The sequence below is a fragment of the Centruroides sculpturatus genome, unplaced genomic scaffold (assembly GCF_000671375.1).
Source record: "Centruroides sculpturatus isolate CEXI.00-Female unplaced genomic scaffold, Cexi_2.0 scaffold203, whole genome shotgun sequence".
In the NCBI taxonomy this organism is placed as follows: domain Eukaryota; kingdom Metazoa; phylum Arthropoda; class Arachnida; order Scorpiones; family Buthidae; genus Centruroides; species Centruroides sculpturatus.
In genome coordinates, this window is record NW_019384324.1 from 40,948 (window position 1) to 67,585 (window position 26,638).

The 26,638-nt window shown below is 32.4% G+C and overlaps 1 protein-coding gene across 7 annotated transcripts in view; it reads right to left on the reverse strand.

The window, feature by feature from the left end:
* Positions 1–26,638, reverse strand: part of LOC111626511 (endonuclease/exonuclease/phosphatase family domain-containing protein 1-like) — a 72,534-nt gene that overhangs the window by 5,395 nt on the left and 40,501 nt on the right. For 6 of the 7 annotated variants that reach the window (XM_023369921.1, XM_023369936.1, XM_023369928.1 and 3 more), the window contains exons 3-7: positions 25,662–25,713; positions 21,451–21,579; positions 16,666–16,794; positions 10,236–10,347; positions 6,302–6,355 (exon numbers count right to left, since the gene is read on the reverse strand). In XM_023369921.1, the coding sequence (XP_023225689.1) occupies positions 6,302–6,355; positions 10,236–10,347; positions 16,666–16,794; positions 21,451–21,579; positions 25,662–25,713 (476 nt within the window). Of the gene's footprint in view, positions 1–4,888; positions 5,825–6,301; positions 6,356–10,235; positions 10,348–16,665; positions 16,795–21,450; positions 21,580–25,661; positions 25,714–26,638 lie in introns of those variants that run through there. The other variant, XM_023369958.1, reaches the window with a different exon arrangement.

Consider the following 26,638-nt stretch of genomic DNA (forward strand, 5'->3'; position numbering starts at 1 on the left):
TAACCGATCACCCACTGTATATTTAAGGATTAATATGTCTGGATTATGGTAATAAGCATTAAAACTTTATTACGAATAAGGATATTTAAAAAAATTACTTCTACAGACACTTTCAATTTTTACCTAGAAATAAATAAATTCATTTATTATAAAGGAGACAAACAAAAATTTATTTGAAAAACACAAATATTTGTTTTATTTGGGTCTCTAATTAATAAAAAACGACGAAACACCATTTTAAAGTGCATTCTTATTCAACTAATATATTTATAAATAATATGTAGCCCAGAAAGTAGCCAATGCGTCAAATGATAATTTTTACGCCAAACTGAAAAAAGGGTAGCCAAATCTTGCAACGCTGGATGGAGTACTAAATAAAGCTGGAGTTGGGACTCAAAGGATTACAGACCCAAAGCGAGGAAAGGAGAGAAAGGACACAAGATAAAGAAGTGAGGAAAGTTGGAAAATTAATGGTCAATATTTGCATAACAGAAGGTATATTTAACCTTTCTCACTACTTTTTATCTTTTGGCCTTTCTCTCCTTGTTCCAAATTTAAGTTTATACTCCTTTGAGTCACAACTTCAGCTTTATTTCATATACAGTCGACCCCCCTATAATTACAGTCCCTATAATTACGATTCCTATAAAACTACGAAAAAATATACGTATTTTGGAAATGTTGAGTCGGATTAGTGTAGAATCGATTAATTTTATGGAAGAAAACCTTTCAATCAGCCGTAGTCCGTAAACTTGACACGTGTCGGGCTGTGATTGGAACGACTTGTAAGAAATCGGATTCCTAATAAATTGGAACGTATCTATATCTTATAGGGGGGTCGACTGTACCTTCCTCATTCACACATTTCCAAGTATTTGAAAATATTTCCTTTCCACTCAAAATTATGTATAAAGGTTTACGGCTTTGTGAAATGTCTTTTTTGAATTTGTGCTGTTGAAATAACTAAATAAATAAATAAATAAAATAAAAATCTGTTGGTTTTGTTTACACGTTTATTGGGCCGCATTGGAACTTGCCTTGGGCCGTGGGTTGGACACCCGTCCTAGAGGGAGGCATTAGGCACCATCTCATATTAAATTAAATAATTTTAGATGTTTATATATATATATAATGCTAGATATGCGATGGCTGGCCAAGTGCCTCGCATGGGAGTTTACAGGATGAGGGCACTTGATGCGTCCCCAGTCGGCACCGTAAGTAACGAACGATGGGTTATATCATAGTTAAATATGCCTGGAAGAGGAGATCGAACTGGAGGTCCAGATAGCATAATTGGCAACGCATCCACATGGCAAGCAAGAGTCATAGGTTCAAGTCCCGCTCTGGGCCAATTCTTTTCTTTCAGAATATTCTAAAATTATTTAATTAAATTAAATACGAGATGGCACCTAATGTCCCCCTCTAGGACAAATTAATTATTAATCAAAATTATAATTGCCAGAAAATAGCCCAATCTTATACAGCAGTTGCCTAAAATGGCCATAGCCTGATAAAGACTTCAAAACTATTAACAGACCAATTAGATGGATGTATGGTAGGCAATATGTGAGGGCCAGGATTTAAGAGGGCCGAGATTCGAATAGTTATATTCATTTTTATTCATTCATTTACCGTTTTGTTTCAAAATCAAACCGATTTTTTTAAAGTTAGGGTTAACACAAAAAGGGAAAAACAACCGACAAATTTTCTCATAAAAATCGCTCATAAAAACTCCGTTCCCACGACAATACTTCCCTGTAGAAGATGAGTTAACTGTTGTGTCATAAGTTTGTCACTTCGCCCATCATTGGTCAAAGAAGATCATCACCTGTGACGTACATGGGGAAATCTCGAAAAAAGAGCCCCCATATAAAAGGCAAGTGCGATGACGACACAAGGGGGAAATTAAGTTCTTTTCTCTATACTGTGAGTGTGTGCCCGTGGATTTACCTGCATCTCGTCTCCACCGTCTTTAATAGACTTTGAACTTCGACTTCGAACTTTGGACTGATTTGAACTTTGAACTTGGAAGGACGAACCTCGGATCAACGTTATAACAACCTAATCAGAGGTATTTATCCTACACGCGATGATGTGTAAGCTCTCTCTCGAATATTCGAACCTCGCGGGTAGGGTCGCGACTATTTTATACTTTGCCGTTACTTTATGAACTATACGGATTGAACCCGAGAGGGATTTGTATTCCAATTATTAACTATGTATAAATGTACGGAATAAACGGGTATTTTGTTAACGAACTTGGATTGGTGTGCGTTTCTTCCGACATTTTCCACTCCATACTGAACCCGAAGTCCTCGACGAGATCGCTCGTGATAATTCCCCATCCATCCGCGTATCTATCCGCGATAAATTGATAGATTGGTGTCAGATCCTGACAGGTGAAAGAATCTAACGATCCTTTCTCCTAACCCTTTTTCCCCATCCTTTAGACAAGCAAGACCGGACCTCAAGGTCTTGAGTCGAGTAAGTGGTAGGAGAGGGAATATCCTCGTAAACATCCTACCCCCGATTAGTCTCACAAATATATTAGCAGTTTATATTTTTTAGAAACGTAACTCCAATCTATAAGAAGCACTTACGAAAACTTCAAGATATTATAATTAATTCTGATGAAAGGATAATTTAGTTTTAAAGAAACCCATTTTCCTTTAAGGCTAACTTCTGGAGGAGTTCCAATAAATTATCCAAAGAGTGTAGTCGGATTAATGGAAAGTAATGCTAAAGATCTGCAGGAATGAGTTAAAATATTATAGATGATGTGCAATGCTATAAAATTAATACTAAAAAATTACACTTTTTAAACTTTACTAATAACAAAGTATATAAAGATATATCATTAGTGATACTAAATTGGACCAAGTGATTACATCAAAAGATTGTTGTCAAAGTATGCAGAGACTAGAAAAAAATTGGATGTAGGCAAGCATCTAGTGCAGAATGTAGCAATGACGTTTGAAGTTTGAGAAGAATAGTTTAAAGATGCGAAGAAAAGTTTAATTGGGTTAAATTTTAACTTCTAACTCTTAAAATGTAAAAATAGAAGGAAAATAGGAATGTAATACATTAAGTACTTCAAAATAAGAAAGAAGTCAGAAGAAAAAAATACAAGAATTTGAAATTTCAGCAGCACAGAGAACACTTTTAATACTAAATAAACACATTTTTTCCTTCATTTGCGGTAGGTAAAAAGCGATGTCGGAGATTTCAATCCCAATAATTGAAAATTCATCTCTCGTAGAACTCTCTCTTTAAAGTTAAACTACAGAGTATAAAGATAATGAAGTGTAAAATGTAAGTTTCACTTTAGTTTTTAATAACTTTTACTCTTTGTACAAAGAAGAATAATTTAAACTTTTTGATAATTTTATCTTAAATTATCAGATTATTAACATTACAGATTTCAATTTTGTTTTAACTTTGATAGATTATATCATTTATCAGATGTTTAAGATATAAATTTACTTATCAGTCACTTTTGATCATTAATTTGTGCTATTGTTATGGATTTCCGCTTACACTAGCATAAATTTTTGCAGAATTTAACACTTTTTGATAATTTATATAATACTTTTAATCATTCTGTATCATTTATCACCCGGTCTTTGGATGTTTATGGGCTTTTACTAAAAATAATTGTATAGTAGAGGTTGCAGAGTGCCCAAAGGTCAGCATTGTTAATTATTACAAGAGCATATCAAACAATATCTATCATGGCATTACAGGTTATAATTGGTATGTTGCCAATAGAATTGGAGTTAACAAGGCAGTATTACAATGCCTGTATTAGGAATAAAATTGCATTTTAATAAGGCAATGTATGTTATAATCCAGTTATAAGTGATAAACAGTACTGTACAATAATATTACAGAATGAAAAATTTATGAGGAATTAATAAATGTATGACAAATACGGAATAATGCTGACAAGGGAAGGATTACTTATATCTAAAACGTTGAAACATAAGCAGAGAATTAGGAATTGTTCTTCAACATAGTACAGATATGTAAATTATTTTGTTGTATGTCCCACCAGGATTGTAATTAATTTGTTATCTTAGGTTTGTTCATTGATTTGGTATTGTTAATTTATAAATTTTTGTTTTTATTTACACACAAATTTTCTTGTATATCTTTTATACAAATAGCATGGTGCACTGTTATGGATGCGATACCCTGTTATTTATTGTATTTGATTTTGTTTTCTTTAAAGTTTCTTTTTCTTTTGTCTATGTAAAAACCTTTTATGTTGAATTAAGTTATTGCAAGTAACTAGACTTGCTGATATGCTTGAGCTGGAATGGTAAGGGGTGGTGGAGGGACGGTAGTCCATCTAAACTTTATAATGAGTGCAATAAAGTTTAATTGAGTGGCACTCAGTTAAACTTTATTTGATAAACCTGCTTTAGGTTTGAAAATTACACAATTGGAATTTCAAATGCTGATGTTATGACAAAGTCAGAAATTTGAAATTTGATCTGTGGCCAATCAACAATTGTAAAGATCAATCTCCATAACAAATTTTATTTTGATGTAAATTGACAGCAATGAAAAACTTGATTGCTATGTAGTATGGGGTGTATGTTTAACACACACCCCGTAGGGTGCACGTGCAAAATAACCAATTGCCACAGTCGATAGCTGCTGGCCAAACACATGGACATTTTAAGTATTTGTCAACATTTCTGTAAGTTACAATGTTGGAAATGCACATCCTCCCCAAACCTGGATGTTTTAAACTGCTTTAGATGGAATGTTAGAAGCATGTCACTACATTTGTGTTTTCACGCAAAGCCAAAACAGAAAACTTAAACAGCAGAGCCGAAACATTTTCTTATTTTAAGAAAAACAAATTTAAAATAATTCCTTCTATGAACTTATTTAAGTGGCCTGAAACTTTTAGTATGTTAAAATAGAGTAAATCTTTTGTTTAATTCCTTCCTCAAATGATTAAATGAAAAAAAAGAAAGTTTAAAATCGATCCATCTTAAGGAAGTATATAGAACTTATCGTAAATGTTAAAAATGTTTCACGACAAGTTCTACACACTTCGTTGCAATAGGTGTGAAAAAAGATGTAACAAATCAGTGAATTAAAATATAAAATTTATAGCTTGTAACACAAAATAATAAACAGGAAAATCCACTTTACATTTACAAGGTCAAGTTAACAATTTTATAATTTGTCAATGTGATTGCAACAAAGATATTCATTACAATATGATATAAAATAAAAAAATAGGTAATATAGTCAGTTTTATATCTCTGTCTGATAAATCTGATACAAAGTTTTAATAATTATCATCATCTGTTATCACTTTCATTTAATTGATGTAGGAAGACGATGAGTTTTATATTAATATTAAACACAAAATACAGCTAATTAATGTAACAAATGATAAAAAAAAAATCTTTGAGAAATATTTTTGGTTGTTATTTTGACCGGCTTTAACGTACTGAAAATAATGCAGAATGATAGAAGAAGCACATATTGTATAACTCCGGCAATGTATTTAATTAACCAAAAACATTTTCGACCTACTTCCGTAGGCCGTCTTCAGTTGTAACATCAAACTTATGTCAAGGTAGTTTGCCGAGATCCTAGATATTTCTTCTAATTGAAGCTTAATCCCAACACTGTTATTATTGATGTCTTGTAGGAAAAATCTTGGTGTTTGCCCAAACAAAAATGATGAGTACAATATTAATACACTTGCATATAGACTTTGCTCCTGCTATTTCTTGATAAGTGGCTCCTCGTTCTGCAAAACTTCTATCTTGGCAAGACCCCCGAAGAAGGTGAGCACCTAGGAATCCCAATTTCTGTTGCATTCCAAATTAAAGAGAAAATTAAATTAAAGAGCAAATTAAAGAGAAAAAGGTTGAGATAATCTGACACAATTTTAAAACCAGATTGTGGCTCCTACATATTAAATTCCTAGTGAGAGATAAAGCTGCTTCAAATTTGATAAAAGGAAAGAGACTAGCATAATCACAACTGTGAGAATGTCTTTGTTTTTTGAGATCAATCTGTTATGTGCCCGCAAAACTTCAATTGTGTTAACTGACTTACGGGCAGACATTAGAATCAATGATACGCCAAGTCTGAGCACAAACTTGAAAAAGTTTGCCAATCTGCTACAAACAGTTGCTCCTACAACTCCCAATATTCACATTGCAAATAAATCAAGCTAGTAAATTTGTAATATTTGGAATAATTTAACCAAATTTAAATCCTTGTAGGGAAATATACAAGTATTAAAACAACGTATAAAAGTATTTACCTTTCTTAGCAGCAGGAATGGAAATATTTCCAAGGATGAGTATATCTTTTTCTTCTAAAAAAAACAAATATATCTTATTAATCAACAAACTGAAATATATTTTACATTTAAAACAGATCAATTTACATTTTAACCTAAAATTACAGACAAATTTTCGTTCATAAAAATAAAAATAGCATCAAGTCTTGAACAAATTTGTGTTCAAGATTTGAAGTGAAAGTAATTTTCATTAAAATATTCAATAATAATCAATAGAGTAATCATTCTAGTTTTCTCTCTCATCTCGTTGTCTAACACCTCTAGGAAGTGCTGTAACAAAAATGGCAACTTGCTACAGAGAAGAATTTTGTGTCGTGCAGTTTGCAAAGTAAGAATTGCTCGTCATTGCGATACAGGTAATTTGCAGGATCTGTAGAATTGTTGCTATCGTGAGAGAAGTGACGACAGATATGNGGGTGGTGAGGGACAGGGCCCAACACATCCAGGATGGACCACCCCCTGAAAAATTCTTAGGGTTATTTTTGATTGCCTGGACTCAGCCTAATGTCCGAGGGACCCGAGATTAACACCTCGACCAACATCAGCCATCCAGTCGCCAATATCTAGAATGATTATTTTGGTATTAACTAAAAGAATATTCCACTCGTCATTGAGATACAGGTAATTTGCAGGATCTGTAGAATTGTTGCTATCGTGAGAGAAGTGACGACAGATATGCCGTAGCAAGCATAGGTAGAATTTGAGTATTGCTCAGATGTGTACCATCCAACTTGAGGTGCAGCATGCAATGAGAAATTGTAATGGGCAAACATGAAACTCAGACAGTTTTTTTCAATGTTTAATGTACGTTACGATGCTCTCGGATAATTACAATAATTTAAAATGGTAGCATTCTTCTTGGAAGACCCTGAAGTTTACAAGACTGATAAATGTATGCAACTAAGATCACAATGCATTGTAATTTTTACTGTTTATGATTTCAATACTTGCAACTTTTTCAACAGAATCCACTTAATGTAATCACAGATATTACTTAAAATTTTGCATAAAGTAGCAAACTAAGAGTTACATGGTAGATGACTACTTGAATAAACAAGACAAAATTTCCTCCAACCTTCCTTCCTTTGTAGGCTTCAAATGAATAGTTGCAATGTGTACAAGGGCTGTTCGGAAAGTTTGCGGCCTCACATAGAAAAACAAACAAAATAATGTTAAAACTTTTTTTATTTTTCAATGTAATCTCCTCTATTAGCAATGCACTTATTCCAGCGATGTTCTAGCTTTTTTATGCCATAACAATAGGTCGATTTGTCAAGCCTGGATGTTTTAAACTGCTTTAGATGGAATGTTACTTCAGAGATGACTTCGTCATTTGAGTGGAATCTCTTTCCAGCCAAGAATTTTTTTAGGTTTGGAAAAAGGTGGAAGTCACTGGGGGCCAAATCAGGTGAGTACGGTGGATGTGGAACTAATTGGAAGCAAAGTTCATTTATCTTTTGTTCAGTGATTCTGGCGGAATGTGCAGGTGCATTATCGTGGTGGAACAGAACTTTTTTCTTCTTCAAGTGGCCTCTTTTCTTTGATTTCTTTCTTCAGTTTTTCCAAAAGTTCACAGTAATAGACAGCATTAATGGTCTTTCCTCTTTCTAGGTAGTCAATAAAGATGATGCCTTTAGCATCCCAAAAAACCGAGGCCATCACTTTACCCGCTGATGGAACTGTCTTTGCCTTCTTTGGTGGTAGCGAACTGTGGTGTTTCCATTGCTTCGACTGTTCTTTTGTTTCAGTAATGGATCCACGTTTCGTCAGTAGTCACAAACCAATGCAAGAAATCCTGTGGGTTTTTCTGGTAGAAGTCCAATCACTCCTTTGACATCAAAGTGCGAACACGTTTTTGCTCGGCGGTCAGCAGATGCGGCACCCACCTTGCTGAGACCTTCGTCATACCCAAATCTTCGGTTAGGATGTGGTGCACTCGGTCGACAGAGATGCCTGTTGTCTCAGCTATCTCACGCGTTTTCAAACGGCGATCTGCTAATACCAAATCGTGAACTTTGTCGATGTTTTCTTCAGTGACAGCAGTTGATGGCCGTCCGCTGCAAGGGTCATGTTTCACACTCTCTCTGCCAGATTTAAAAAGGGCTGTCCAGTTTTTCACAGTGGTGTACGAAGGAGCAGACTCTCCTAAAACTTCATCCATGTCAGCTTTGATTTGAGATGGGGTCAACCCTTTTTTCGTCGGGTATTTTATGACCGCATGAGTCTCCGTCTTCTCCATTTTTGACAAAGCATGTGCACACTGACTATCTGCTAAGCTGTCGTGGCAAAAGTTTTTGACAAATCAAGCGGAAATTGGTATCATATCTTTAGCAAAGATGGCTGAATTATTCCCGCCAAAAATTAAATTGATCGCAGCGCCGCATATAGGCAAGGCCGCAAACTTTCCGAACAGCCCTCGTACTATGAATGCATGCAAGCAATGACACTGATAACGAAAAGTGGGATTGTTATTTTCTTTAAAAAGTGGGCTAATTTGATCACCTTATTTTTAAAAAATTAATTACATTAATGCTATGTATTTAATAACATTTAGTAACCTTCTGCATGCAATATGGTGAAATTTTTGTGGGAATATTTTATTACAAGAATCAATATTAATTTTTTTGAATGAAAAGAAGTAATTTCTGCATAACAAATTGTACTGTATATATTGTGTGGGAATTCACAGATATCGCCTTCCGAATGAAATAATGGATAATCTTTTTTCCGAGTCATTGAGAGATGACCCAGTCAGCAATACTAGCTCCACTTATTTCTTCTCAAATATATCTAGTACTGTAACACTGTTGGTAATTTTGATCTCTCTCATTAATGAGAAGTGTCACTGATATGTTGTCCTACCATCATTAATGTAAATTCGTGTATTGTATAAAGTTTATTATTAATTTTGAAACATGGACTTAGTGGCCATTTAAAAACAACTGTGTCACTTTGTTCAAAGTAATCCCAATCTACGATACAGCACATCCAATCACAATTGTTTACTGACAAACAGATAATTGGAAGTCATCACTCCACAGGACATGTTTCCAATCTTCTCGAGCTCAACTATGATGATCCATGCATCATTTGAGTCAACGTTTAGCATTCACAATTGTTATTTTTGGTTTAAGACCAGCAACTCATCAGTGTAGCCTAAGCCTTGCAGTTCAGAATGGACGGTTTTATTGCATGGACACCATCTTGTCGAGGCATTAAATTTCTGAATTATTCTTTCTCACCATTAGTTCCAAGTACCCTTCAGTCTTCCTTCATCACTTTCTTCAGTCTGCCTGGGTGCTTCTTTACAGTTTTCTGGCCAGAATGCACAGTAGTATAACATTATTTACAGTGAATTTAGGACCTCTATTGCATACACATAAAGTGACATAACCAGAATCCAACAGCTTGTCCCCATTGGAATACGAACAGGTTAGCATTTCTAGGCACCAAGAGACCTTTTTAATCACATCAATCGTGGATTGCCCAGGTCCACAACAGAGGTAACTGGGTGGTGAGGGACAGGGCCCAACACATCCAGGATGGACCACCCCCTGAAAAATTCTTAGGGTTATTTTTGATTGCCTGGACTCAGCCTAATGTCTGAGGGACCCGAGATTAACACCTCGACCAACATCAGCCATCCAGTCGCCAATATCTAGAATGATTATTTTGGTATTAACTAAAAGAATATTCCAATGTAATAAAAGTTGTAACTAAAAATGGGTGCTTTAAAATGATGTTACATTTAACTTTTGACTGCTTTAAAGCATTGTTTTGGTTTCAATTTTTATTTTGGTACATGTAAATGTACAAACTTACATAAGATTTAATATTTTGCATCAAATTATACTATGCAATTACATAATTGTAAACAAAAATGAATAAATATTACCTGAAATTTGTTCTTGAAGGGCATCTACTACAGACAGGAGATGAAAGGTTTTCTCTAATGAATTATCTTGTTTACAGTAAATGCTAATGATAACAAATTCTAATTTCTCCATCTGTATAAAAAAAACAAAATTCAATTTAAATTACAAAGTTTAATAAATAATTTGTCAAAGAATTGTGTGAAAACTTTACAAGCTTGTTGCCACTTCCCTTTTTAATTAAAGTCGATTAATTTACCAAAGTTAAGCTATGCTCCTCTAGAGAATAGTGGAGTATTAACATAACAATAGTAGAGATAGAATTATGTTAAAGGAAATATTCAAAAACACAAACATATGATAATGTATATCAAATGTTAAATGATAATACCATTTACAACATATTTTCGAACAGAACAACATTACATTTATTATACAAAATGAGTGGAAGTACCTAGGCATTGAGAAATCACTATAATTTTTATATTTAAGGCTTAAAATTCAATGTAGACACCGATGACACATTTTTCTCCAATTGTGATGTGAACAGACAGCCAGTTCTCTGTGCACCCACTACCAAGACTCGTGGTCAGATTATGTTCAAATGACATTTCTTGATTGTTTCTGGATGGATTGCGGCATGACATCCTTTCACCATATGCCACTGTCTCTGCACGGCAACTATCAATTTCCACACCTCATAGCATGCGGCAATCTGTGGTCGGCTGTCTTTTTGCCACAGTACATGCAACTCTCTCAGTCGCTGCCCATACCACTGATGTGGATTTTTTATTAAATTCCATTGATGATGTACATGCAAATATAAATGTTATTACGATTGTATTATTATTACAAAAATTATAATGATTTCTCGTTTCCTAGTTACTTTCCACCCACCGTGTGAATGCCAATATTATACCAAAAACTCATTAGATTAGAATTGGGTTAATTAAGATTTAGACTTTGAATGCGTAAGTATTTTTAGACACAACTAGAAAACTTGTTCCAGAATGAGATTTGAATCCGGTTCTCAAATAGACTTGTTTAAGTCATATTTAGTTTAGTTAGAGCAGAGTTTTTAAGTTAATTATATCAAAACAAGGCACTTTGTACAGAATGAAAATACAGTAGAGTCTCTGTAATCTTACATATAATCAAATTAGCATGTGTCGGATTACAAAAGATTGTCAGATTACTGGATTTTGTATGTACGGTACATATCTTACAGTAAAAAAATGCAGTTGGTTCACAGGTTAGTTTATTGTATTAACACTTTAAACACAAGATTGGCCAAAACTGCCTTTATCTGTCAAGACAAAGTGGCCAATGAGAAAGTTATTTGATTGGTTTTGCTATACAAATTTTCCTTGTAACCTGAGGGGTTACAAGGAAAACAATTTCATCTCCAGGTATGTAGAAGAAGAAATTTTCAGAGCCTGAAAAATTAATGTTTTTGAATTATTTAATGCTTTCAATTTCAAAGCTACGCAGATTCAAGGTTGCATTTCATTTTTGATTTTTGAGACAAGAAACAATTACAATTGAAGATTGTCTTTAAAAATTGTCTGTGATGAAGAAGATTTATATTGATATTTAAGGCATTTAAATGAAAGTGCAACAAATTTTCTAACAGACTGAAAATTTATAAATTATTGTACACAATTAAGTATTTAAAGAATAAATCTGCAAGTAAATATAATTTTAAAAATGTCTTAAAGTGTATTTACTTTTCAAATTTGTTTCATTATTAAGATGTACAATCAATACTTCAGTTTTATAAAAAAACTTATATTTTGTTTGCATCATTCAAATAATATTATTCCATTTTCATTCCATAATACAAACACACAGTGTATTGCATCGAGATCAGGAGAATGTAAACAAACCATAAATTTGTGAATATTTACATAACTTGCGTAAGTTCTGTTGAACATACATGACGGTATACAATCAACAAGCTGCCATTAGCCATAAGTGGCATCGGAAAGCTTTTTACGACACAACTTTTCTGAGTGTCTCAAAGCCTTGGAGAACAATGGAGATCAAAGTGAGGAAAGAAATTGGCAGGGACTGTAGAGAGAGTTAATTGAACTTCTAGAGATTATGTTAACTTAGTTACATAGTTAAAAATGAAAAGCCTTCTATTTTAAACTTAAAAATTACTCACTCAACAAAATAATTGATATACAAAATCTTCCAAAAAGAATTCTACCATTTAAATTATTGTAATTATGTTAATTATTATCCAAGAATGTCGTAACATACAACAAAACATCAGTGAACAATCCGAGTTTCACGTTTACCCACGATAATTTCTCAACACGTGCACGTTGTGTCGCATAGCACACATCTGACCGATTCACAAATTCTTCCTACACTTGCTAAGGAATATCCATCATCATTTCTGCAATGGTAGCAATTCTATGGTTCCTGCAGACAACTTATGCTACGTGATGGTGATCAATTCCAAGTTTGCAAACTGCAAAATGAAAAACAACGCCTTCTCCATAGTAAAGTTGCCATTTTTATTTACGGCACTTCCTAGAGTAGTAGATGATGATACATTCGTACGTAGACAAGAGACAAACCTCGAACAGTTACTCTATCGATTGATGTACACCGCACACTTCTCAGATAATAATTATCAACATTATAGTAATTTAAAATGTTAGCATTCATTTCGGAAGACCCTATTTAATATGTTTTTGAAATGCTAATCTTTCATTCATAAATGCCTAATATTCAACTTGACAAAATTATAAAAACAACAAATTTATTTATAAATCATTTTAATTGATTTCTACAATGGTATTAAATTTAAAATACAAAACAAGTTATGTAAGCTGCAATAGTTTGGAACGATTCGGGTCATTTATGATACGTGAAAATTCTAACTGTCCATTTTACAGAGGGTTTTTCAGTTATTTTTGAATGCATTTATAGCCTTATTAGTGAACGAAGTAGCATGTGCTTCCAGTTACTACTGCACATGTGATATTCTGCTGATTCAAGTTTCAAAATCAACAAAGAATGTTTGAATAGTCTTTTCTTTCATTTTAGCATATTGACCTTTGAACCAGAATTGGCAATCCAAACTTTCTAAATGTCCAATATCTTATAGCTAAATCTGGAAGAGATTTTTGGAGGGTGGCATTTGTGTTTCTAAAGGTATGATTGGTAATGTTTTAAAGATGTCAGAATCACCAACAAAAGAAAACCAATGGGTTCCAAAGATGTGATGGCCACAGCGAGAACAAAGGAGGTTATTGGAAAAGTAAAGAATTCCTTTGGCATACCAAATACTCTGACCCATAGAGCATGAATAAAGAAGTACCGTCTGTCACATCATTCGTAAAGATATGAACCGGGACGTGCCAGTAAAGACTGATGTAAGTAAGTTATTCTGACGAAATGAATCTCAAGACCAACACAAGAGAGTTGCATGAAAGGCATTTGACAGGTGGAAGAAGTAAATTTTCTGTGACTTTGGGTGTACCTTCTCAATTGTAATGATACCTGCAAACTGTAAGGGATGTATATAGAAAGTAATATGGACCCTCAGCATAATAGATCAACAAAGGAAATGTCGGTGCAGTAATGCCAAATGGCCTGAGATTGCACAAAGATATTGCAGTCCACTAGTGTTCTGCAACCTTTTTCTACTTGTGGTGCACCCATGACTCAACACGGCACGCCAAAACGTTATTCCCCTCAAAAACGTATGTTATGATATTATTAATAGAATTACATAATGCCACTAACTTATTATTATTATTATTATTTATTGCAAACAAATATTCACAAATTACATTGGAATAAAGAATACCTCGTCCCGTAACCCACGGGAAAGAAGGTACCTATTTCCCCCCTTTACTGTATTAATTGCTTTTTACTTTCAAATAGTTCTCTTCTCCTCCCTTTTCCTCTTCTCAACAAGTTTCCAAATGAGCTTTGTGTACTAGTCTCAAAAATTTTATTAGGTAAATCCTGATTAACTAATGAATGATGTATATCTGATGATTGCTGCTGATTTGAAGATTGTTGTATGCCTTGAGATTGATGTATATCCTGCTTTTGCTGATCTGCTGTATTATTATTATTATTATTAAACAGACATCAACAACTGTGAGCAAATTTATTTTACATATACAGTAAACTCCGAATTATCCGTGTGCGGATTATTCAGTTTGCGGATTATCCGTGCATGAATTTAACTTAAAAAAATAATTATATGTGTATGTATTTTTTAACCCTTTCTAGATCATGTGATTTTCTGACCACACTTTGGTCACGTGGCATTTCACAGACTCCATTTTTTTCATAAAATTGTAAAATTATTGTCTTCGTTTCAAAAATTATTATTACTGTACATCTTTGTTTTCTTTATTTTCTCTACTTTTAAATAGTGTAAAATATTTTTATATTGACAGAAATGCTTTATTTACATCGAATTTAATGTAATTTGAAATGAAAAAATGCAAAAAATAAACATATCAAATTTCAATTCGCTGTAATTTATCTCCTGTTTCACCGATTGCCATTGGGTTTGTTTGTAAACGTGGAAGAAATATGACACTTTCAAGTGAAGTCAGTAGAAATTTCGCACTACTGAGAGGAAATTTGTCAACAGACCCCGCATTACCCTATCGCGAAAATCAATAAACGTTAATGTTTTATGACTCTACTTCAAATGCTTCTTTCTGAGTTGTAAATCGACTGATGGGAATTCGAGTATAACGTCATAATACAGTAGCTCTTAAAAAAATTCGAACTGATATTAAAAAATCATTAAGATTCCTGCAAACAAACCAAAATCACAGATTTTCTTAATAATAATGAGCATTAAACATGTTCAAATAATTGTCCGCCTTAGAAATGTATAATACTGTATGTTGTATTTTGGAAATAAATAATTATATCTGTAATTTGGATTATCCGTGCCACCTCTTCCCACCATTAGCCCGGATAATTGGGAGTTTACTGTAATTTCTTAGAATAGATAAAAATGCGTGGCTTGTAATAAAGAATAAACAATCATCATCTTATTTCATCAGTGCTGTGGCAGAGAATAAAATACAAGCATAAGAAACTCAGCTGAGATAAAAATGTATAAATAAAACTTGAAATTAACAGAAAATGTAAAACGAATATGAATATGTAAAATTAACAGAATATGTTCATGTTACACCTTTCACCATGTGACGGCACACCGGTTGCAGAACACAGGACTAGTAAACTAACTTTTACAAGATACAATAAGACATTCAAATGGGCATTGTGGTAAAAAAGGAAGTAGTAAATACCAAGTTTGCAAGTAAAGGTATAACCAACAGGTACCAGATATGGTGCCTAGGAAACACTCCAAGCATTAATGGTCATTTTCAATTATTGCATTTCCATTCCGACAGATGCCTCAGAATAAGCAAACATGATCCTTCATTTCAGAAATCTGTTACATTAGAGCCCATAAAAGTGATTGGCCATAGTAAATAAGAAAAATTTTAATTATTACAGAGATTAAAGGTTTGCTTCTTCCATAATGAAGATCGATTTGAAAAGTCTCTGTCAAACCTCTGGCAGACTGCAAATGCAGGTATACTGTTTAACTGTATTTCTGCTCAAACTCGCGACTCAAGCTCAACTGTCCTCTCCCTTTCCATTTCTGTAAAAGAAAGCCTTGCAGGTCGAAGGACAGACTTTAGTTTTGGGGATAGTTTTTTAAAATTCAAGTATTTTAATTAATTAAATCTCACAATTAACTGTGTAGATTATGGATGGAAAAGTGTTAATTTGTCATATTAACATTAAATGTTTTAACTTTTAATGAAAATGTGATGTGCCAGTTTATTTTCTAATGATATTTCCCTAGAAATAAGATTTTTAATTCAAATACAGAATGCTTTAAAAGAACATTAACACTTACACACAGAAGAATTGGATTAAATTGTATTGATGGGATATGGCAATGCAACACTTATGGTCTACCTCAAGGGAGGACTTTCTATGGGGAAACTGGCCCTCTGTTAGATACTAGATGTGTGAAGAAAATCCGGTAAACTCCATGTATCTAGCTCATTTATGAAGTGAAAAACCACGACTGACTACAGGTGTTTGGTGGTTTTTATTCTTCCGCCCACTACGGTGGGCATATTGAGGTGCACAGTCATCGTGGCAGCACTATCAGAATCACACTTTTTCAAGAAATTCATAATTAGGTTGCGACTTCTTGCGCATATTGGAGAATTAGGTGGACGACCACCCGTCGCTACAAATCTGATATAAGTCACTTCTGTATTAGCATTAACATTTTTTTTTTTTGTTTTTTTGAAGCATCCTGCATATTCAAATTTGATTTGAATCTATCATTTATATTAAAAGTTCTTTAAGAGTAGAATTTTTAATATAGAAATTATTATTTTAATAATATTTTTAAATAATTTAAAAACTTCTAACCTTAAATCTTCCCATAATTACAGAATTGATCTCTTCGTATCCGTTCAGTTTTTCTTTTTCCAATGTCAGCGGCGAAAGACTGCAGAGTTCCAAACCTCGACTCGTATCGTACAGGAACCCACTCAACATCTGAAAATTAAAGAGTTCCAGTTAAAAGAACAAAAAGACAAATTAATTGCTTTTATTGTTTTTTTATCTACTGGATAAATACTGCAGTTTTTTCTTTCTTCATTTAATACTTTGAGCCACTGTACATCTAAATCATAGCGATAAACACCTTCAGCATCAGCTACTGCAACACGCGTTGATTTTATTGTTATAAAATATGGGCTATAGCTTACAGGAAAAGTTGTAATTTTGACATCAAAGATTTAACACATCCTCAGTTAAAATAGAGATGTGTTAGATCTTTTCTGCATTGAAAAACTTTCTACAACAGAAAAGGTGACTTATTTATGATCAAAAATGGACTAAAAACAGGAGTAAGGGTCGATTTTTCCTTTTGTATTGTTTTATAGTTGTAACGTAAGCCAACTAGATTGACACAATTATAATCATCAAAAATGAAAATCAAGCCATCATCAAAAATGCAGCACATCTGGCAAATTGTAACAAATAAATATCGTCTGCCAATACCATATTTGCATAATGAACAAGAGAAGAAATTACTATTATTTATATAAGTAGTTTCGGCTTTTAAACATAAAATGTTCCGAAATTTTTTGGTTGCCACTAAAGTTTTTACACAAAGAATTGCCAGCCTAACCGAAAAAAAAAAAAAAAAAAAAAAAAAAAAACAAATAGTTTGCAGGACTCTTCCATCCTGTCATCAGATTCCATAACATTCAAAAAGAAAAATTCAAACAAGGTCTTACTTAAATTTTCTACTTTGAATGTAATAGGATCTGACGACAAGATGAAAGAATACCGAAAAATGTTTGATCCAACACAAGACAGATCCGTTAACCAGTTTAGCATTTGTGTATTTTTGTTTTTTGTGTCACCAGAGTTGGCGCATTCCAAAACTAGATATAACCTTTGGCTTTATTTATTTGTTTTAAGTTACGGCAATGCAACACTTGGGCGATCTGTCTAGGGAGGATGCCTTCCAGAAGGTCTTTTTAAGGGTAATTAGCTCCTATTCAGGCACAGACATGGAGAAAACCTGGAAAACTCCATGTGGAGTTTTCNTGAAAATCAAGCCATCATCAAAAATGCAGCACATCTGGCAAATTGTAACAAATAAATATCGTCTGCCAATACCATATTTGCATAATGAACAAGAGAAGAAATTACTATTATTTATATAAGTAGTTTCGGCTTTTAAACATAAAATGTTCCGAAATTTTTTGGTTGCCACTAAAGTTTTTACACAAAGAATTGCCAGCCTAACCGAAAAAAAAAAAAAAAAAACAAACAAATGCTAAACAGTTTGCAGGACTCTTCCATCCTGTCATCAGATTCCATAACATTCAAAAAGAAAAATTCAAACAAGGTCTTACTTAAATTTTCTACTTTGAATGTAATAGGATCTGACGACAAGATGAAAGAATACCGAAAAATGTTTGATCCAACACAAGACAGATCCGTTAACCAGTTTAGCATTTGTGTATTTTTGTTTTTTGTGTCACCAGAGTTGGCGCATTCCAAAACTAGATATAACCTTTGGCTTTATTTATTTGTTTTAAGTTACGGCAATGCAACACTTGGGCGATCTGTCTAGGGAGGATGCCTTCCAGAAGGTCTTTTTAAGGGTAATTAGCTCCTATTCAGGCACAGACATGGAGAAAACCTGGAAAACTCCACATGGAGTTTTCCAGGCTTGGGACCTTATACAAAAATTCTTCCCATCACTATTATTAAGTGCGATGATGTCCGCTGCTACATAAATACTCTATCCGACAGAAATTGAACACATTTGTTTTTAAAGACTCTCATTCTATCTTATGTTATTTATTCTTTGACCTGAGGATGACAATTAAAATCTTCGAAAATATTTGTTTATCTTATTACTGTCTATATATTTGTTACGTTTTCTGGTGTTTGTGAAGGTTTTGTTAATCCAAAAGAATACCCAATCAATAACTGGTTTGTTGCCAAGTGTTGTTTAGCATTTTCTGTTTAACATTGGAAATTGCAAGGATTATACTTTCTTTGAAAACAGTAACATTTCATCACATAATCCCACTAAAAGACATCAGATGGGGTTACGTTGGCTAATCTAGGAGATTGGATGTCGGTCCAAGAAACATCGTATCAAGCAAATTACGTAAGGAAACTGCCTAGCAAGGGGATTCATCATCCCATTGAAACAGTACCTGGCAGGAAATCTTATCAATTAAGCATTTATCATGCAACTAAAGAAGCACGTGTCAAGGTCCATCAAGGAACGTCGGCCTTTGTATTAATCTGTTTTTATTAAAAAATTTTGAGTTAATCCTTTTACTGCAAACTGCATTTCGATACACTGCTTCATTTTTTAAAAATGAAACCTTATAGTAATGTAGATTTTCCTTGGACACACCTTACTACTACTATCAATTTTTACAGATTATCTGAAAAAGATAGCAAACAATTTCCAGTCATTATCTCAAGATTAAAAATAAAAGAAGAATACTTCATTCCTAAAGAAAAATAATTAAATCCTTTATTATCGAAAAATAAAACCATTTGCGTAATGTATAAAATCACACTTACGGGATGGCCCAAAAGTCAGTCATTGCAAAAAAATGTTAACAGATTTTCGGACCATCCCACATATGAATTTAATATAATTATTTGTATAAAAACTATCATTTTAAACACCAAACAAGAATAAAATAATGCTTTATTATAGGAAAATTTTATAAAAATATTTTCATATCTANTATATGCAGAAGTTATATAAATGGTACTCGTTTAATAATATACACAAGAATTAAATGAGAGCATTTAATTCTTATGTATATTATTAAAGATATGCTAAGTACATAATAACATATTGTGCGTTAGTAGTTGAAGGTAAATATTCATAATATCGGTTACTGTAGTACGTAAATTTATGCTCGCTTTGTTATTACAGTACTTTCTCGGCTGTTATATATAACACAGGGAAAGTATGGCCATCGATCGAAAAATTATCCACTAAGATTTTTCATTTTTTTGGACTCGGAGGGCCTCGAAACATCGAAAAATGCAAAAAATTGGGGTTGTTTTCTTTATGTATGGATGTTAGTGTATGTGGGGGGGGGCACGATTTTCTTCATCCAATTTGAAGCGTAATAACTCCTGTGCCTTTGGTCAAAAATTTTTGAAATTTTGCAGGGAGGTTTGTGTATCAGGAGCATTGATGCTATTAAAATTTGGTGATTAAAGGTCGAGGAAATGAGAAGATAGAAGAGATTCTTATTTCGAGTGAGTCAGATTTAATGAAGTTATTTACAATCTTTTACAATTATAAAATTCATATCTAATCTGAAAATGTTACACATAAATAAGTGGTACAATTCTCATGCCACTTATTTACCTTACTACTGTATATTTTTAGACTGTCGTAGTCTTAATACCCCCACATTGGGGTTGGAATGGCTACAACATTTGTAACTTGTGTTGTTTTGCTCTAAATAATCAGTGTTTAAAATAATTTTATCGGATAAAAAATACTGTTACGAAAATTAATTTGTTATTCATTACTAAATTAACTCTGGCAACTTACGACTTCGTTTCCACGCAGACAAACATATGCCATTTACATGCAAAATAACTATTTAAATTAATAATTTAAAGTTTAATCATATCATGTCATTACGCAATTATTATTTTTATTTGACATAGATTAAAAAGAGAAAATGTCAAGGGAAAAGATAAAAAGGAAATAAACAATACGCCAATTCAATAACAAAAAATAAAGCTTCCTCCATCTTGAAGGAAAATGAATTCTTTCCTGTTTAGAATTATGTAGTTTCTAGTCAATTTTATTGTTTCTGTGGGCAAATTTAAATTTATTTCTTCTCTTCCAATAATTTGAATGATTAGTCGATGAATTCGAGATATTCTGCTGATAACACATCAAAAATACGATAATATGGTGGCAACTTTGAAGCAAAATGCAAATTATCGAATTAGTTTGTTTGCTTTAAACGGTTTTTATTGTCTTCTTAAATTTTAATCGTCGATTTGAAACAAAGGAAATTAATTATCGTCTCAAATATTTATAAAAATATATACAGAAACTCTTCGGTTATCGTCGGCAAGAATCAATGCACTCTACTTGACAGATCAAACGTAAACACTGATAAAAGTTTTATTAAATATTTAACTAGATGTCGGTTATCTGCAATTGCACTTTCCTCATTTAATATTTTGCAACTCTGTTAATGTTTTAACAACATAAATACCCCGAAAACAAAATCTAGGACATGTAAAATCGACTTTGAATTTATATTTTAATGAATTATATTATTGGAAAAGTATACTTTACAGTTTGATGTGTTTAAATATATTTTTCCTGCTGTCTTTAATGCGACTAGTCATTTTGTCAATTGTTATCTTTATTAAAGCTTGCGTGTGTCGGCAATATCAATCGCCTCTTTGACGCATCCGAACGAGTGTGAACTTAACAAGGCGTGGAGAAAATTCGGAAAGATTTGCATAATTCTAAATGATGAATTTAGAGGATTTAAATATGAAAATACTTACAAAATTTATTTATATTAAAGCTATAAAATATTATAATTAATTCGTAAAGTTATATTTGAATAATTAAATGACCGTAATTTGATTAAAAAATAGCAACAAATGACTTACTTTATGATGTTTTCCGGCCGTGTTATCAACAGGTGGCTCGGCAGGTGGTGCAATGTACTTCCATTTTCCTCTTTCTCCGCTCCAATTTTCCACGTTTGTCAGCTGCGGATCATTTAATTCTGCACTAATCTGCACAAATATCATTAAAATTAATGTATGGTAATTGTAACCATGTAAATTAATGGACGCAATGCATTAGAAATTATTCGAATTGATTTTTTCCCATTAATTTAATACCCAATTCTTTTGGATAGAACTAAGTACACTTGGATCTGCGCCAGAATCAACTCTAATGATAACTTGACCCTTCGCTCGGAGAGAAACTAGTACTTTTAATGACTTATTTACCTGTCTTTTTATGTTCTACCGCAATTTTTACAGACAGACATATAATTTTCCTTTATAATTAAAAAATAATGAATTTAAATATGATTTTACTCTTAATTAATTAATAAGCTTATATATACAACAAACATTTTTATAGAAGGTCAGAAAAGTTATTTTCAAAGCACACACTGCACTGCAGTTGACTAATCACATTTAGAATGTGACTTAATTGGCTTGAATATACATTTTTTCTATGCACAAGCATCTAATATCATCAAAATAGCTCAAAAACATCAAAGGAGACTCTTTTAAGCTTACAGAATTAATATTTTTACCATTTAAACTACTCATTTATGAAAATTTGACTCTCGAATTGTGTTAAATCTTTGACGAACAATGTTTGTCGAGGAGTGCATCGTCGTTAGACGCAGGATCAATTATACATATGTAAAGTTAAATCTTAGAGTCTCGTATTATGGCTTAAGGAGCTTCGCAATCAAGGAGAAGGGCCAGAACCGAGTCTAAATTCATCCTCATTTAGACAATCATTACCTGCAACAACTACAAAATATTTACTGTTATAATTAATTTAAGCTAGATTTGTCTTTTCTTAAGCTTCTTACGAGATGTTTAATTACTAATTTAAACATTTGGAATTCCCCAGAATATCTTTTTAGATGTGCAGATATCAACGACGAGAAATTTAAATAGCCATCGCTCATTCCGATTCATTTATCACTTTCAATTGCAGACGAAAATACAGTCCTAGAAGGCAATAAAATACAACTTAAAACTGTGGATAACAGGCTGCAACCCTAATGAATGCCATTCGAAATACTAGAATAGTCCACATGTGATTAAAGTTAGCGTTTATAAGGTACAGTTTTGTCGTCGGCCACATTAAAAAGTGATTTTCGTTCTTACATTAAATGGCAATTCTGTCGTAAAGTATCAGTAATGCAATATTAAATAACTGCAGTTCTAACCATTATCTAGATTTAGAAGTTATTAGAGAAATAATATCAAAATTGTAATGAAGTTCTACTCGTCTTTGTTAATGGAATAATGTAGAATGACATTTATGTAATCCATCTTCAGTATATCAATCATCAGGAAGCCTGATATGTATACAGAAACATAACCAAATGATCACCTTATATAATTGGGCTATAACTCCGCTAATTTAATGATTAGTAATAAGTAATTTGCTACTAGAGGTAGACATTGGGCACCATCTCTTAACTAAATTAATAATACAGTAATCATTTTAATAATCCATCTTCATTGAAATTTTTAATCAAATTAACTAAAAAGCTAATAATTAGATTGTATATTTTACCAGTTTAATAAGTTTAGAAGTATCGTTTCACTGACTGAAGTACAATCTAATATTGGACCATTTAAATTCATAGATAAACAAAGTAATTGAGCATCGCCACATTTCCTTGGGACCGCGAGTCGTAAATCAATTAATTGAAATTTGGCATAGAGGTAAGACAATTATCGAGTTATTTATAAATAAACTTCATATAAAGCAGAATAGTCGTTAAGAAAAAACAAAAAATTATAATCTACAAGTCAAAATTCAATTAAAAAAAATTCAAATTTTCTCTCTTTCTGTAAGAAAAACAATAATATTTTACAACCAATATATATTTTTAACTTGTATATATTATGATTCTCTGCAGTACTTGACCTCTAACATCTTGCTATAAATCACGTCGTGCATAAACATATGTTTCCTCCATCGTACAGCACATTACACACATTTTTCATCGTGAGATTTTATTTATTAACAGTTTTGCAACAAATTATGTAATGCTTTTAACGTGTAAATGCTTAAATTATTAATGAGATGTGCACTTATTTCAATAAATTAAAAAAAATATCTCTCTCTTTAAGTATTGACCTAATTAACTATCGAAGACAATTTTGAAACGTCGAAATCTAATTAGAGCGGCAGAGTCAATGTCGTTAAGCGGCCAAACGCGTGCAAAAATAACCCATAAACAAGATAGAAATCTCATTAAAACTTTGTAAATTATACTAAATTGTTAATGATTCTGTAGAAAGTTTAATAACTAGATTAATTCGAAATTGTAGGTGGGCGTATCGCTAGCAATTAGTAATATTAAATAATCGAATATTGTACACGAGTTAAGTTTTTAACTTGCGTACAATATTCTAGACGCTTGGAGAGGAGTACGAATTTAATATCTGAATATGTTAGTGGATATATCATCCAACTTCTCCCACTTGGATCTTTTCCAAATGTAAAGCTTGCAGAATAGCATATAATCGTCTAAATTACGTTATTCGTCACAAAATAATAGAGCAGTTTTAACGGCTGATTTACCACAGAAATTATTCTATTGGCATAACTTAGACATTTCGTTTGCATTCTTAAATATACTCATTTGAATATTAACAAACAGAAATGTAATTTTTTTATGTTGAATTGATACAGACTTGAAATAATACTATTAATTCAAAACTTGAAGTTTACTGTAACTTCAAGCATTTGGAATTAACGAGTCGATTTAATAAACATATTGTTAAGTTAGTTTAATAGCAATGCTAGTCTAACTTTACTCTTTTAATCCGAAAAGGTGAGCAGCAGGCAAAAGGAGACTACAATCCTACAAATCATCCACTCGGATGATTTATAGGATTGTAACTTTCTCTACACCTTCCTGTCCAGACGCACACTTTTTGCTACAGATAAACTTGTGTCTCTTCTAGTGTACTTCCTCATATTCTTTCTCTGACTCAACACCTTACATTCAGATACTTCTCTACTTATTCTGACCAAAACTTTCTCGGCCTACCCCTTCCTGTGTATACGCTCTTCAATAATTCTCCTTTCATTCTCTCTGGGTCATTATAGGGCCAATTTACTCACCTTCTGAACCATATACTCCTCTCAAATACCTCACTTCACATGCAGTGGTGTGACTCCCGTAACTTTTCTGCTATGTTCCTCTCGAAACATAATAATTTTGCAATTGAATGCCTCGGTTAAGTGACAAGACTGTTTTAGTACGCAGCACACACCAGCCTTGTATGTCAAGTAACTTCTTGTGGTTGTAATGGTTACTTTTATATTTATCATTTATCAATATTGTAATAAATCTCTAAACATTCCTGACATTTATATAGAGTTAATTCTATTATAATTTGTAAAAATTACCCTTTGTTATTAGTGTCACATGCTACACGTGTGTACTGACAGCAGGTGTAGACAGTCTCGTGTTGTGTGCAACACTATCAATGTCATACGTATTCTAGAAATGACAAATCCTCCAATATTTTGAGTTTTTATTATTATTTATTAAAGAGTACAAAATGCTGTTTGTTTAATGGCATATTTTATTTTGGGAAACAATAGTTTTCGTGCACTAATTTAATTGCAGTGCATGTCTATTAATGTATCTCAATTGCAAGTGTATAATAATGCACACACTGACAAACACGTGTATACTGTCAACACGGTATAGTTTAAATTGACTTGTATATATTTTGTAAATAAGGCAAGAAATTAAGACTTTAAATTAGCAAAACAACGAGTTATTGGCACTTGTTGTCGACAATTTAGTAGCAGGTCGAGTGCCAATGTTGCGAAATAAAAATAAAAAACACAATACAAAACCAGTACTTCGCCACAATGTATTTAACTCACAGAAATTTTCGGCAGCATTTATACTTTTAAACACTTTAAACTGCAAAATTCTCAATTTGATCACACAAATTCATTGATAAATTTAAGAAAATTAACCTTTATTTGTTCAAATTTTAAAATAATGCACATCTAATATGCAAAATAAAGCTAAACAACCAATAAAATAACAATATTAAAATTAATTTATAAGCTAAAATGTACTTACGAGAGCTAAGGCATTGTCGGAAATTACTTCGTGAACGGCGACCAGGCTTATTCTAAAGAAAATAAAGTTTTTTAATTACTCAAAGTAAAATCTAACATTTACCGTTTACATTTACACATCGTCAAATATTAATTTGTAAGAATTGTCACATTCGATAAATGAATAGGTCTTGCATAATGCAAACAGATTTATGTAGTTTATTATCGTTAATGGTTCTGTAAAATGTGGACGTATTTACTCTTCCGTGTGTTTACTACAGGATCGGATTGTTGATAACATGAATGTTAACAGGACATATCAATCAGTAAATGTATTATTTTTATTGTGATTTATAAACTAATTTGTTCCTCTGTCTACGCAAAATATTTCATTAAATATTTATACAATAAACACCTGTTTATTTTAACATTTAATCTAAATAAACCTAATTAAAATGATTAATATTGACAACAGGACATATCCCCGAATGGGCTAGGATATCATATGCGGCACAACTTTTGACCTTTTGTAACTTATAAATTAACTGCAATAAGCTGCATTGACCATCAAATTTTTTAATATTTTATAAACAGGTGACTATTCTAAATGAACTCGGCAATCGATACTTGTAATTTAGTTTAATACTTTCGCAATATAACTGGAATGACAACAATTGGAAGCAATCGCTTCGAAATATCGTTATCTAGGGTAACGAAAGTTTCGTTGCGCGGGATAAAGTAACGTTTATATCTTTCGTGCAATATTTTGAAACAATTAACTGAATGTTAGCTTTTCTAGTGACAAAGAAAAAAAAAAATTAATTATTTTCTAGTGTAATTTTTTTCTGCATTATCATAAAACGATGCATCTAAAATTAGTCAGACACACTTGGCGCAAGTTGCAAGATCTTTTTATATTTCGCGAACTACTTACAAAAATTTTTCTGTACACTTTCCTAATTTTTTACGAATCATAACACAAAGAATTTTGCTAATTTG